We start from the raw sequence: 15,951 nt of genomic DNA on the forward strand, positions 1-15,951 counted from the left end.
ACTTTTATTTTGATATCTTCTTTAACCATGTGCTTTTCCCCAACAGTATAGAAAAGGATAGTATTTTTAGTTATTTCATTGCATTATGATTAGCAAATATATCTTGTGTGGCTTTAGTTTTTTCAGCACTTGTTGAGTTTTCATTTGTCATCTCACACATGGTCAGTTTCTAATCAGTTTTACATGTGAATTTCAATATAATGTAGTCTATTGGATAAAAATGGTGCAGGTATAGTACACTTGATCTTGTTAACTATGTTCTTCAAATCCTCTATTGTTGTAGCCACGAGTTCCGGGAAACAAACTCACTCAGAAGGACAATGCAGATAGTGAAGTGCAGTTTATTACACCGGTGGGCCCAAGGCAGAGTCTCCTCTTAAGTCAAGGACCCCGACCAGCATTTTTGAAAATCTTTTATACCCCATGTGTACGTGTCTGAACCCACCACTCCAAATTCCTTGAGACTTACATAAACCAAGGAAAATACAATCCCAATAACCCCATCATTCACGTGCTATGTGCTCATGTGCTCAAACAATTAGCCAATAATCAATAAACCCAAGGTTACAGTCCGATAGATACAGAAAATTTATGGCCTGTCTGGAGGAAGGGGTGATTAGTGTATGTTTTTTCTTAGGCGATGAGTAACCTAGATATGATCTTCAAGGTTCCCCTGTCTGGAGCGGGTCTTATCTTTCTGTTGTCGTTTTCATAGGCACTAAACACAGAGTTCAGAGTCCATTGGAAAGGTGGCCAAGCATGATCAGCATGAACAGGCCTAAGATGGAGTCCAGGCCCTATGAATTCCTTCTTCACTATATCTTCAAATAAGTTTTTGTTGACTTAGTCTTAATTCCTGAGAAAGATGTATATATGCTAACATAATTAACACTTGATTGTTGACTTATTTTAAATCTTTGTGTATGCACTCGTGAGGATATGCATGTGTGTGTACCTGTGTTAGATGCAAACAATTTTTTTTACATTGTATAATTTAAAAGCTTTGCCCCCCACCCCCGCTCCCGCCACACACACACAATTAGCAAATGGGTTTCATATTCAACTGGAAGTTTTCTTCCTACCATCACCTTTCAAGTGCAAACAGTTCTTGTTTTTGTTATTCAGTGGCTAAGTCCTGTCTGACTCTTTGCAGCCCCGTGAACTGCAGCATGCCAGACTTCTCTATCCTTCACTATCTCCCAGAATTTGCTCAAACTCTTTTCCATTGAATCAGTGATGCCATCCAACCATTGCATCCTCTGTTGCCTCCTTCTCTTCCTGCCTTCAGTCTTTCCCAGCATCAGGGTCTTTTCCAATGAGTCGGCTCTTCACATCAGGTGGCCAAAGTATTGGAGCTTCACCTTTAGCATCAGTCCTTCCAGTCAGGGTTGATTTCCTTTAGGATTGACTGGTTTGATCACTGCTTAATGGATTTCCGTTTTTCTGAATATGAAATATTTAGTACTTTAGTACTAAGTATTTTATACGTCAACTTTTATACATATATATTTTGTATGTACAGGTGTATTTAAACTTACACTTTTCTAACTTCTAGAATAATAATCTATATCCTCCTCCTGAGTATAACATAAATATTAGTTACCTTGTTTTATTTCTCTTCATTCTCACCCCCCACCATGTCAATATCATCTTGAATTTGAAGTCGATTTTCTTTTTAATTTTTAGGATCTAGACCAAAAGAATCTATATTTGAAATCACTAATGGTTTTGAACTCTTGTGTTTTTAAAATAGTAGACAAAATGTGGAGGAGAGACCATAAATATAAAAAACTGTGTAATCACAGAGTTACCTAAACAAAAATCTTAAAATCCAGACTTGACAGAGGGAGATTTCAATACAGACATGGTGGTAAAATAAGTTAACACTTCTCGTGTGACCCAGGATATCACAAACAGCATCACCTGTACTTCTAACCTCACAATTGATCCCACATGCAACTCTTTTCAACCCTACACTGTAGCCCTCTGTGCTCTGTCCATGGGATTTTCCAGGCAAGAAGACTAGAATGAGTTGCCCTTCCCTACTCCAGGGGATCTTTCTGATCCAGGGATTGAACCCGCATCTCCTGTCTCCTGCATCGCAGGCACTGTTAGGGAAGTAGTCTTTTTCAGGCTTCAGAAACAAAGCAGAGCAGGCCTCTGACTTGTCCCTGACTTGCCTGCCTGCACGTATACTGGCTGTTACCAGCCAGCTGGGCAGCATCAGAGATAAGATAGGGAGTGAGTCTTGGAATTCTCCTGAGCTCTGGAGATCTAATCTCCCAGGCCGGAGAGTATCAATACTCACAAGATAAAACATACAGCATTGTGAAAGATTAACGTGACACCAGAGTTGCAGTTTGCTCACAGATGGATGATGTTATCAGTTTGCAGCCTGGGATTATAAGCAGGAACCCCCAAACTGCAATTTCAAAGTCTCACCCGTGGAGTGGACACTGCCTAGGACATTTTCCCAATTGGGGTTTTAGATTGCTGCTGTTACATGGGACTTCCCAGTGCTGTTTGAGTCTGGATGTTGGTAAAAACTCAATTTGGTTATGTATCTGCTGTTTCGTTTCTCTTTCCTTTTAATGATTGTTTATTGAAAGTAAGTTAGATAATTCTCTATTAAACATTGAAATTGTTTGTTTGTGTATGACAAGTGGTTTCTTTTGTTAACAAATCCATTGAACCTGAGATGAAAGTTTAAACTTTGGGCAAAACACAGATTCTTTTACCACTGCACCACTTTGTATCTATCTTTTATAGCACATTTCTTTTTAAAATTTTATTACAGGAAATTTGGTATATGTGTTATATTCCTTTGTTAGTTGAGCCTTTTCTGATTCATTTATTTCATCTCTCTCCTATCACCTGATTTCTAATTTCTCAATAAAGACATTCAATAATGAAATTAGATGGATGAATAAACAGCAAGTATTCTAAGCCTTAAAGAAATTTTTCTAGAACCTAGCAATATATTTTACTGGCACATGGCCCCTTCTGGTATCTCATATCTTCCTCTTAGAATCTTTTCTTATTCTTGCAAGAATACAATTCCAGAAATTCTTTCAGGGAGGTCCTGTAAGTCAATCCACACTTAGATGATAGTTTCGTTGGATATAGAAATTTATTTTCAAAATTATTTTCCCTAGATTTAAAAAAAGTATCAATTCATTGTTTTCTTATATCCAAAGTTGTCCAAATGAGAAGTCTGACATAACTTGATTTCTATTTCTTTGCCAAGAATTTTCTGTTTCTGGAATTTTCTCCTTAACTCTTGTGTTTTTACATTTTATCACCATGTCTATAGATAAAGATACTTTTAATTCATCTCTGTATACTCTGCATTTAATGGAAAACTTGCAGTCTGAAGCTATAAATTCTGTGAAAGTCTCCTTTTCTTTACTCAGGACCACCATGTATGACACTTGGGTTGTGCACTGCACTCTACTAACACACTGTACAATGGCATACTCAGAGATTTTAAGACTACATTATCCTACACTGTCACTTTGCTATCTCTGTGCTGCTGTGGGGCCCTGCTACATGGTTATCTGACAACTCAATCTAAAAGACTCAGTCATGCTTGTAATTCATGTACATACTACTATTTTCTCCTGTCAGAAAAAATAGCCACAGCTGTTTTGCTTTGTTTTACTCTTGTAATAGTTGGGACTTTACTATTTCCCACTATAAATGATTTACATGCACTAATCCAGAAAGATTTATCTATTATGCCCCTTCCAGCCTAAACAGATTCCACAATCATAAATACCATTTAGTTCCCTTAGCCAAATGAAAAGATTTCTTTTCTTCTCTAGTCTAAGAATTGAAATTCAAATTCTGCCTTGGTTAACTTTCCTGCTAATTCTAAAATTGCGTTCTCTAGGCATACTTGTTGTTTCTGAAAAAATCGTAATACACCATATTAACAAATTGAAAAATAAAAGCCATATGATTATCTCAATAGATGCAGAGAAAGCCTTTGACAAAATTCAACATCCATTTATGATAAAAGCCCTCCAGAAAGCAGGAATAGAAGGAACATACGTCAATATAATAAAAGCTATATATGACATTATCCTCAATGGTGAAAAATTGAAAGCATTTCCCCTAAAGTCAGAAACAAGACAAGGGTGCCCACTCTCACCACTACTATTCAACGTAATTTTGGAAGTTTTGGCCACAGCAATCAGAGTAGCAAAAGAAATAAAAGGAATCCAAATTGGAAAAGAAGAAGTAAAATTTTCACTGTTTGCAGATGACATTATCCTCTACGTAGAAAACCCTAAAGACTCCACCAGAAAATTACTAGAGCTAATCAATGAATAAAGTTTCAGGGTATAAAATAAACACACAGAAATCCCTTGCATTCCTATACACTAATAATGAGAAAATAGAGAAAGAAACAATTCCATTCACCATCGCAATGAAAAGAATAAATACTTAGGAATATTTGTTTCTACCTAAAGAACTGATGCTGAAGCGAAACTCCAATACTTCAGCCACCTCACACGACGAGTTGACTCACTGGAAAAGACTCTGATGCTGGGAGGGATTGGGGGTAGGAGGAGACGGGGACGACAGAGAATGAGATGGCTGGATGGCATCACCGACTCAATGGACATGAGTTTGAGTGAACTCCAAGAGTTGGTGATGGACAGAGAGTCCTGGCATGCTGTGGTTCATGGGGTCGCAAAGAGTTGGACACGACTAAGCCACTGAACTGAACTAAAAGAAACAAAAGACCTATATAGAAAACTATAAAACACTGGTGAAAGAAATCAAAGAGAACACTAATAGATGGAGAAATATACCGTGTTCATGGATCGGAAGAATCAATATAGTGAAAATGAGTATACTACCAAAGTAATCTATAGATTCAATACAATCCCTATCAAGCTACCAACCATATTTTTCACAGAGCTAGAACAAATAATTTCACAATTTGTATGGAAATACAAAAAACCTTGAATAGCCAAAGTAATCTTGAGAAAGAGGAATGGAACTGGAGGAACCAACCTGCCTGACTTCAGGCTCTACTACAAAGCCACAGTCATCAAGACATTATGGTACTGGCACAAAGACAGAAATATAGATCAATGGAACAAAATAGAAAGCCCAGGGATAAATCCACGCACCTATGAACACCTTATCTTTGAGAAAGGAGGCAAAAATATTCAATAGAGAAAAGACAATCTCTTTAACAAGTCGTGCTGGGAAAACTGGTCAACCACTTGTGAAAGAATGAAACTAGAACACTCCCTAACATCATGCACAAAAATTAACTCAAAATGGATTAAAGATCTAAATGTAAGACCAGAAACTATAAAATTCCTAGAGGAGAACAGAGGCAAAACACTCTCTGACATAAATCACAGAAGGATCCTCCATGACCCACCTCCCAGAATATTGGAAATAAAAGCAAAAATAAACAAATGGGACCTAATTAAAATCAAAAGCTTCTGCACAGCAAAGGAAACTATAAGGAAGGTGAAAAGACAGCCTTCAGAATGGGAGAAAATAATAGCAAATGAAGCAACTGACAAAGAATCTCAAAAATATACAAGCAACTCCTGCAACTCAATACCAGAAAAATAAATGACCCAATCAAAAAATAGGCCAAAGAACTAAACAGACGTTTCTCCAAAGAAGACATACAGATGGCTAACAAACACATGAAAAGATGCTCAACATCACTCATTATCAGAGAAATGCAAATCAAAACCACAATGAGGTACCATTTCATGCCAGTCAGAATGGCTGCTATCCAAAAGTCTACAAGCAATAAATGCTGGAGAGGGTGTGGAGAAAAGGGAACCCTCTTACACTGTTGGTGGGAATACAAACTAGTACAGCCATTATGGAGAACAGTGTGGAGAGTCCTTAAAAAACTGGAAATAGAACGGCCATACGACCCAGCAATCCCACTGCTGGGCATACACACTGAGGAAACCAGAATTGAAAGAGACACGTGTACCCCAATGTTCATCACAGCACTGTTTATAATAGCCAGGACATGGAAGCAACCTAGATTTCCATCTGCAGATGAATGGATAAGAAAGCTGTGGTACATATACCCAATGGAGTATTACTCAGCCATTAAAAAGAATACATTTGAATCAGTTCTAATGAGGTGGATGAAACTGGAGCCTATTATACAGAGTGAAGTAAGCCAGAAAGAAAAATACCAATACAGTATACTAATGCATATATATGGAATTTAGAAAGATGGTAACGATAACCCTGTATGCGAGACAGCAAAAAAGAGAACAGTCTTTTGGAATCTGTGGGAGAGGGCGAGGGTGGGATGATTTGGAAGAATGGCATTGAAATATGTATATTATCATATGTGAAACGAATCACGAGTCCAGGTTCGATTCATGATACAGGATGCTTGGGGCTGGTGCACTGGGATGACCCAGACGGATGATATGGGGAGGGAGGTGGGAGGGGGGTTCAGGATGGGCAACACGTGTACATCTGGGGCGGATTCATGTCAATGTATGGCAAAACCAATATTGTAAAGTAATTAGCCTACAATTAAAATAAATTAATTAAAAAAAGTAATTTATGTTGCCCAGTTCCTTGATATCAATGTGAAAAAATCATGAAAATAAAAATTCAAACATTTACAAAGACATCACACAAAAGGCACCTACAAAACAGCTTGCATAAGCAAAATCATTCTTATTCGATTTTCATGTTGCAGCAGGGAGAAAAGTGAAAAGCCTATGAAAACAAGGATATGCTCCCTTGCTGGAAGTAGTCTTTTGGTTGATATATACATACAAGTTAATTAGTATGACTTTCTTCTGCTCATTATTCTCCATGTTATAATAGGGAGCGTGAGTAAGTGGACATGCTAAACTAGATGAAATCTACATCTCCAGAAAGAAATTCGAGTGGTTTAAGGCCCAACCCTAGAGTTGGAAATTTTGTTAAGAACACTGAACAACCTTTGCCCAGGTTTTGGTATGTCTGAACTCTGTTTCACATTCCCTCTTGGACTAAAGAGTTTTCCTTCAATGCATTTGAAAATGATAATCCCACTAACTGGAAACTAAAAACCTACACAAATCTCCAACATCATTGCCAACAACAACAAAAAATAAAGCTGATAGCTTTAGGTATTTTGTCTTCCCCTGAATGTTAAAAATGCTGATTAAAAAAAAGAATGATAAGGATTTTCCCCTACCTTCTGGCAATTTAAAATCATTGCCTTTGATCCTGTAAAACAACAGAGAGAAATTGTTCTTTATTTCATTTCACAAATCTGCATCCTGCATTTTTTTTGAAACAGGAATTCCTTCTTCTGGGTACCTTGTGCTACCTCAGTCCCAAGACCAGTTATCATATCAGTCTGGGTCCTCTGAGGGAAAGTGGTAAAGAACTGCTCAAGCTTAATTAGTTCTCCTACTTCCCTCTCTGTTTCTGGCCTTGGCCATTCAAAGCAAAGTTCCTTGGATTGGTTGATAATGATACTCTCTAGATTCTTATGCTGCCGTTTAGTAAAACCACCTGAAATATTTATTGTATAATGAGTTCTCAGTCAAAGAAAAGCAATATTGAGATTTTGGGACTATCATCTTCTTGTTTGCCACTCCTCGGACTGCAGTTTGAATAAGAAAGTCTTGCTTATATTCTTGGGGAAGCTGGGTTCGGAATAGGTGACAGGAACAGGGACTTCATCTCGAAAATACTGAGAAGAAAAACATTAGATACGTTAACAAGCAGAAATGAAGAACTCAGAAGTCATCAGCCTGAGTCCACCAAGTCAATTTTTGAATTTCTAATTAAACATTTCCCAATTATTTACACATTCTCCTTTCAGTTATACGGTGTGTCCTTCTCTGTGCTACCTGATAGTATACCCTAGATCATTTCTATTCATTTGGCTTGTTCTTGTGTTAAATCCTCCAAATTCAGAGATTTCAACTCCGAAATCAGAAATAGGAAAGAAGTATTGAGAGTATTCCATTTTTTTCTGAAAGTACTGATGGGAAGTTTTACAAACATCATCTGATTTTTTTTTTAAAGGTATCTGTCAAAGATTATATCGGTCTTTATATAAGCACTAGTAACAGACATTAGAAATAAGGTCTTTCATTTTTTTTCCCCTATTGAGACACATAGCAGATACTTGAAAGTTCTACAGAATCATAGGCCCAACAAGTAAACTGTGGCACAGCCTTCTTGGATGTTTTTAAAATAAAGAAGGTCTTATTGCTCTAATGCAAGATGCTTAGGAAGTTGACTGGCAAGTCTCTAGGAATCTCTTAAAGCACAGTTTGTTGGGAAAGAAATGTGCTGTGGAGGTACAGGAGTGCCCATGCAAGTGCCTTCCCTGCCACAATAATAATGGGAGAAACAGCTGCTGTACTATGTGCATTAAGTACATTATCTTATTTAATCTTCACAGCAAGACTTAAAGGTACATTCCATTATTTTTCTCATTTCACAGAAGAAATTGAGGTTCAGAGGAGCAAAGAAAACTTCCTAAGGTCACTGAGCTCTTAGGTGGGGAAGCTGGGACTCAAAGCTAATGCCCGTCACTACTACAGTGCACTGCCTTTCAGCCAGTGTCTTGACTTTTATAACTGGTTTGCTATAAGGGGTCCAAGGCCAGAGACCATGGCGTGGACTCTGACATAATAAATGTATATTTGGTCTCTTTCTCCAGTTACTGACACAGAGTTTCTAAAACTCTTCATGACAGTGGTGCTAAGAACATCTTTTGTTCTAATATTTGGCCTTTGGTCCCAATTCCTGACACAGAGCTCCTAAACCCCTTGGGATTTTCTGGGTAATAGGAGCCTATTTTGTTCTAATGAGATGACTCTTAGTGGACTCCTGGGTAGCTTCAGGAAAGGGGCTGTTCACCAGAAAGGCTGGGTATAGATTAGAAGATTGAAATTGTTAACCCTACATCCTCCAGGGAAGAGAGAGGGACTGGAGACTGAGTTAATAATCCATCATGCTTATTTGAGGAAACCTCCATAAAAATCCCTAAACTATGAGATTCAGAGAGCTTCTGAGTCAGTGAAAATACCCACATGCCAGGAAACCATGTGGACACCCCAGTTACCCAGGGACAGAAGCTCCTGCACTCAGGACACTTCCAGATCTTGCCCTGTGTACGTCTTCATCTGACTGGTAGTCTGGATCCTTTATTATATATCCTTTATAATGGTAAACATGTTTGCCTGAGTTCTGTAAACTGTTATAGCAAATTATTGAAACAGAGGAAGGGGTTGTGGGAACTCCTGATTTGTAGCAAGACTAACAGGGGTCTACCACTTGTGATTAGCATCTGAAGTTGGTGTGTGTGTTGGGGGTGGGGGGTAATCTCCTTGGCTGAGCCCTTAATGTGTGTGGGGGGGTCTGAGCTAACCCCATGTAATTAGAGTCAAAATTGCTTGATGTGGAAAACCCACACACTTGGTGACCAGAAGGATTGAAAGTAAGTAAGTAGAAGAAACAAAATTTTCCTTTTATGCTCTTATGGCTTCTGAGTTAACTGTAGATAAGTATCCTTAAATGCCCAACAATGTACAATATGAAGCTTCTAAAGTGATTTCTGGACCATGGTGGCTGCAACTTCACCCAGACTTTCACTCTGTATTGTGCCATTCCCCATTCAGAGGGCAAAAGATTCTGAAAATAATTTTTTGTTAAATCCAACTCTTAAGACTTCTGCATCTCATCAATGCAACTCCTCTGCCCTCCCTTCTCAACTATTCCTTCCCTCATCAATCCATTCATCCCACCAATATTTACAGAGCGCCCACTCTATTCCAGATATAGCCTGGGCAGATAGAGATAACAGTGGCAGTGGCCACAAGACTGGAAAGGTCCCTTTTCATTCCAATCCCAAAGAAAGGCAATGATAAAAAATGTTCAAACTACCCCAACAAGCTGGGGTAATTTGACACTAATTACACATTAACAAAGTAATGCTCAAAATTCTCCAAGCCAGCTCCAACAGAACCAAGCACTTCCAGATGTTCAAGCTGGATTTAGAAAAGGCAGAGGAACCAGGGATTAAATTGCCAACATCCACTGGATCATCGAAAAAGCAAGAGAGTTCCAGAAAAAATGTCTACTTCTGCTTTATTGACTATGCCAAAGCCTTTGACTGTGTAGATCACAACAAACTGTGGAAAATTCTTCAAGAGATGGGAATACCAGATCACCTGACCTGCCTCCTGCGAAATCTGTATGCAGGACAAGCAGCAGCAGTTAGAACAGGACATGGAACAACAGACTAGTTCCAAATTGGGAAAGGAATAGGTCAAGGCTGTATACTGTCACCCTGCTTATTTAACTTCTATGTAAAGTACATCATGTGAAATGCCAGGCTGGATGAAGCACAAGCTGAAAGCAAGATTGCCAGGAGAAATATCAGTAGCCTCAGATATGCAGAGGATACCACCTTATGGCAGAAAGCGAAGAGGAACTAAAGAACCTCTTGATGAAAGAGAGAGTTGAAAAAGTTGGCTTAAAACTCAACATTCAGAAAACTAATATCATGGCATCCAGTCCCATCACTGCATGGCAAATAGATGGAGAAACAATGGAAGCAGTGGAAGACTTTATTTTTCTGGGCTCCAAAATCACTGCAGATGGTGACTGCAGCCATGGAATTAAAAGACACTTGCTCCTTGAAAGAAAAGCTACAACCAACCTAGAGAGCATATTAAAAAGCAGAGACATTACTTTGTCCACAAAGGTCTGTCTAGTCAAAGCTATGGTTTTTCCAGTAGTCTCGTATGGATGTGAGAGTTTGACTGTAAAGAAAGCTGAGTGCTGAAAAATTGATGCTTTTGAACTGTGGTGTTGGAGAAGACTCTTAAGAGTCCCTTGGACTGCAAGGAGATCCAACCAATCCATCCTAAAGGAGATCAGTCCTGGGGATTCATTGGAAGAACTGATGCTGAAGCTGAAACTCCAATACTTTGGCCACCTGATATGAAGAACTGACTCACTGGAAAAGACCCTGATGCTGGGAAAGATTGAAGGCAGGAGGAGAAGGGGATGATAGAGGATGAAATGGTTGGATGGCATCACCAACTCAATGGACATTGAGTTTGAGCAAGCTTCAGCAGTTGGTGATGGACACGGAAACCTGGTGTGCTGCAGTCCATGGGGTCTCAAAGAGTTGGACACAACTGTGCGACTGAACTGAACTGATAGGGATAGAGCAGTGAATAAAACAAAATACCTACATTCACAGGACTTACTCTGAGAAGGTAGCAGGAGAGTCAGACAACGTATTGGTCACAAAGCAGCCTAAATTATTGTACCAAATAGTTTTAAAAACAATGGCTTACTTAAGCAACATACAGATTTATTCATCTCTCATGTGATAGTCCAGGGCTAGTAGCGAAGTTCTGCCATTCTCATCACAGGGCTTCCATTTCTGGTTGACGTAGTTCCTGCCATTGTATCTGCAACCCAGCCAGAGGAGAGGGTAAATGGGCAAGGGCAACACATATTTATTCATTTTTAGGGCAAAAACTAGAAATAATATGTATCATTTTTATTCACATCTCATTGGCTCAGAACTTTGTCTTATGGACAAACCCAGATGCAAAAAAGCTGGTAAAGTAGTCTTTAATTAAGAAGCTATGCACCCATAAAGCAGGGAGTGAAAGTAAGCAGGGAAGAATAGCTTTTATGGGTAATTGTTAAATATATTAATATTCAGATAGTACATGGAAGGAAATTTAGCACTTTTTTCCATCTCTGGAATGTAACTTCCACTTCCTTCCTTGTTTGAAACACTGGAAAAGCAGTACATCAAGCCAGGCGAAAAAAGCTTTACTCTAACCTCATCATTTTGGTCACAAAGACACATTCATCAGCTGAAGGGACGGTATCAAGTGCAGTACTTTATCTCCTCTTTTAGGATTTTTAAATCTCTAACAGTCATTTTAACTGGGTCAGTAATTATTAAGAGCAATTAAAAAGCATCCAGGTTAAAGGAGTAAGAAAAAAAAATAGGAAAAAGTAGAGAAAAAAATCTCATGGGAGCACCTGAATCTACCACCCTTGCATCATTCTCTAGTGTTCTACAGTCTGGGCAATTAGTCAACAAACTTTGAGGAGCTATTTTCTATCAGGCACTGGGATAGCCCTTGTGGAAGAAGACAAGTAGTATTAAAAAATGATAGATCCTACCCTCTAGCAGAAGACAAACACATGAAAATGTAAGAGCAATGAAAAAAATTTAAGGACAATACTACATAGTTCACAAAGCTACACAGTTAATTGTAAATCCACTGTGCAAGGAATAGAGCCTTAAGAGTCAAAAGGAAGAAAACCTCCCTATGACATAAAATAGGATGGGGAGGCTTCACAGAGTGACATCTAAATAAGAGTTTAAAGAACTGGTATAATGATAGGTTTGCATAGTCTCGAGAATGACAGAGTACTTACTACAACTTATTAGAGTGATACCACAAAAGCAAAAATGAAGAGAAATTTAAGATGCATTAAGTGAAGAACTAAAGAGCCTCTTGATGAAAGTGAAAGAGGAGAGTGAAAAAGTTGGCTTAAAGCTCAACATTCAGAAAACTAAGATCATGGCATCCAGTCCCATCACTTCATGGCAAATAGATGGGGAAACAGTAGAAACAGTGTCAGACTATTTTTCTGGGCTCCAAAATCACTGCAGATGGTGACTGCAGCCATGAAATTAAAAGACGCTTACTCCTTGGAAGGAAAGTTATGACCAACCTAGACAGCATATTAAAAAGCAGAGACATTACTCTGTCAACAAAGGTCCGTCTAGTAAAGTCTATGGTTTTTCCAGTGGCCATGTATGGATATGAGTTGGACTATAAAGAAAGCTGAGTGCAGAAGAATTGATGCTTTTGAACTGTGGTGTTGGAGAAGACCCTTGAAAATCCCTTGGACTGCAAAGAGATCCAACCAGTCCATCCTAAAGGAGATCAGTCCTGGAGGTTCATTGGAAGGATTGATGTTGAAGCTGAAACTCCAATACTTTGGCCACCTGATGCGAAGAGCTGACTCATTTGAAAAGACCCTGATGCTGGGAAAGATTAAGGGCAGGAGGAGAAGGAGACGACAAAGGATGAGATGGTTGGATGGCATCACTGACTCAATGGACATGGGTTTGGGTGGACTGCGGGAGTTGGTGATGGACAGTGAGGCCTGGCATGCTGTGGTTCATGGGGTCACAAAGAGTCGGACACGACTGAGCGACTGAACGGAACTGAAAGGATAGTGAGTAGAACGTCTACCTAAGCTGGAGGACTGGGGGAAACAGGTAATTGAAGAAGGTACCTTTTGGCAAGATGATAGAAGGCCTTTAGTTTCTATCCTTAGGCCTTAAGGATAAGGAATTGAGGTTTAATCTTTTAGTCACTGGCTAAATAATAATGACTTTTGATTAGGTGAGCCAACTGCCAATGCTTTAACAACTTCAAAGACCATAAGAAACATAGTCCCTAGTCCTTAGGGAGAAGGGAGCCCCTGAACTTTAGGATTCTAGTTGAGAGAACAGATAAACTATTTGATGATGAGTTTGGGTAGAAGACAGTCCACCCTGGCCTTTAAATGTATAGTGATTTTTCCTACCACAAAATGTATAATGATTTTTTTTTCTTTCAACTGGAAATTTTCGATTTTCAGTTGAGTCATCTTTTCCTGGCCTCTTTGTCTGATAGTCTCTAGGGAAAGATGACTCACTGAGAATCTTTATTTCCACGTGAAAGAGAGAAATCACATACAGCCCACTTTATTCAACTTTTAATTAGATGTAAATTTGAACTCTTACATTATAAATTAATAAAATTCATTTTAAGCACAATCATGTAAATTCCCCCAAGTTTGATTAATATCAACACTTGACTGTCAAGTGAATTGGAAACTAAGATTTTGTCCTTTTGCCTCAAGGGTATATTTTATTTGGTAAAATATCCAGCCTTTGTCAGGATTAGTCTTGAGTTTCGCAAATTCTGAGAGAGCCTTAGAAATTCATCCCATGTTAACTGTGCCCTTTTATACATCATGCCCCCAAAATCTATTAAAAAAAAAAAAAGACACCTGAAAATACTAAAATCCACCTCCCCAGTCCCCACCCCCAACCTGACTCTATGAGGGAACTTCAGGACAGGCACCTGGATGTATGTTTAGCAGGCTGGTAAGTGTTCTTGTAACCAGGGAAGTTTGTTACAAAACTAAGACAAGGTCCTTGCCCTGGAGATTATTTTCCTGTGAGGAGTGTAGACAATCACAGTAAATTATGTACTGCTCAGTTTTCACCAAAAGCAGAGGATAGGGGGAAATGTTTGACCTAAATGAGAACTAAATCCTTTGCGCGCGCGGGGTGGGGGGGGGGGCGGGGGAGGGGACGGACATCTCTGAAGGAAAGGAAATCTTTGGGCACTGGGTCTCTCAACCTTATCACAAGGATCAACGTTATGCACCAAAGAGAGAACTCTTAGTTGTGGGGGCTGTAAGCTGTCTTATACATTGTAGATGCCAGTAGCACCCCCTCCCAAGTGATGACAGTCAAAAATGTCTCCAGATATTACCAAATGTCCCATAGTTGGGGACTGGGGGCTGGGGGGGAGTGCGAAAATTTATCTCGTTGAGGGTCGCTGGGCTAAAAAGTAGTTAGGGGAGGATGGATAGGTTGGGATTTGCTGACAGCCAGGTGCTTTAGTATGTTGGCAAATGCTTGTGACACATACCCAGAGGTATACGTTTAAAAAAAGACTAAAATATTAGTAATCAGCGGGGACTGGGGGACTCAAGGCTCTCTATCTGTATATTGAAAGTAAATCCCAGCTCGTTTACTAGATAAAAACAACAAATGACGTTAGTATGTTATCCCCTCCTCCCCCCTGTACCTAAACTCCACTGAGGACTCAGAATAGGCAGGTAGGGACCATCTATGAATACCATTTATTACCAGCAAGACGACATTTACCATTAGGTGGCACCACTAGACCATGGGACGTTTCCAATTTTAACTGCTAGGGCAAGTTTTACTATTGTCCCGACATAGCCCTACATGTAAATGCGATCCTAATTACGAACCCACCCAATGCAACTAATATCTTAAGTGTTTACAGCTGCTTTCTCTGGTAACGTAAGTGGCTCTGAAAAGAGCCTTTGTGTATAACGTGGATGTTCGATTCCGTCCCTTGCGCGCCCTTACTTTGAACTGGTGTACTTGGTGACCGCCTTGGTGCCCTCGGACACAGCGTGCTTGGCCAGCTCGCCGGGCAGCAGCAGACGTACCGCCGTCTGGATCTCTCGGGAAGTAATGGTGGAGCGCTTGTTGTAATGCGCCAGGCGCGACGCTTCGCCGGCAATACGCTCGAAGATGTCGTTGACGAAGGAATTCATGATGCCCATGGCTTTGGACGAGATGCCGGTGTCCGGGTGTACCTGTTTCAGCACCTTATACACATAAACAGAATAGCTCTCTTTGCGGCTGCGCTTGCGCTTCTTACCATCCTTCTTCTGCACTTTCGTGACAGCTTTTTTAGAACCTTTTTTAGGAGCAGGAGCGGATTTTGCTGGATCCGGCATTTTTGCAGAAAGACACACCACACACCTGTGCTAAGCGATCCCAGCTACTTCTCACTGGCGGCTTACGCGCTATTTATAGAGCTTGTATGCAAATGAAGGCTAACAGAGTGCTGCATTTTTATTGGTTAATATACAATAGTGTCGTCATAGAGAGGTAGAGTCCATGTAAATGAGGTTCTAGTCGCGCTTTCTTAGTGGTTCTTACAACAAATGTCTTGTTAACCAATCAAAATGTCCTGTTTCACACAAAATTAAGTAAATGTAGTTTCACCTGTTTGGGCTTTTGTTAAATGATTTTCACTTTTTCTCGTTGACTTGTATATAGTAGAGATCTGAAGCGCGTGCTAAAGACAAAGCTAACTTTCTCTTTTGCATCGT

The 15,951-nt window shown here is 39.6% G+C and overlaps 1 protein-coding gene across 6 annotated transcripts; it reads right to left on the reverse strand.

The window, feature by feature from the left end:
* Positions 1-208: 208 nt before the first annotated feature.
* On the reverse strand, positions 209-15,607 carry LOC129541368 (histone H2B type 2-F). 6 transcript variants are annotated; one of them, XR_008682813.2, is made up of 4 exons: positions 15,197-15,607; positions 11,337-11,453; positions 7,202-7,705; positions 209-1,443 (listed from the first exon to the last, which is right to left on the reverse strand). XR_008682813.2 is itself a non-coding variant. In XM_055403231.2 (3 exons), exons 1-3 carry the CDS (start codon positions 15,571-15,573, stop codon positions 1,418-1,420), a joined length of 435 nt encoding a protein of 144 aa, XP_055259206.1. In that variant the 5' UTR covers positions 15,574-15,607; the 3' UTR covers positions 216-1,417. The 6 variants fall into 6 exon arrangements, 5 of the variants coding, with proteins under 5 accessions (XP_055259206.1, XP_055259207.1, XP_055259202.1 ...); XM_055403231.2 differs by lacking the exon at positions 11,337-11,453 and having other exon boundaries at positions 216-1,443; positions 7,202-7,233; XM_055403227.2 differs by lacking the exon at positions 209-1,443 and having other exon boundaries at positions 6,251-7,705; positions 11,350-11,453.
* Between the last annotated feature and the right edge of the window lie 344 nt (positions 15,608-15,951).

This window comes from Moschus berezovskii, chromosome 4 (assembly GCF_049115385.1).
Source record: "Moschus berezovskii isolate FMDL1 chromosome 4, NW_MosBer_1.0, whole genome shotgun sequence".
NCBI classification, from domain to species: domain Eukaryota; kingdom Metazoa; phylum Chordata; class Mammalia; order Artiodactyla; family Moschidae; genus Moschus; species Moschus berezovskii.

What these genes read in the sequence shown, in the direction of transcription:
- LOC129541368 (XM_055403227.2), bottom strand. Translation starts at nt 15,573, where the DNA reads ATGCCGGATCCAGCAAAATCCGCTCCTGCTCCTAAAAAAGGTTCTAAA. An exon ending in ACCAAGTACACCAGTTCAAA is followed by an intron (nt 11,454 to 15,196) that starts GTAAGGGCGCGC and finishes GCTGGGTTGCAG; the next exon opens with ATACAATGGCAGGAACTACG.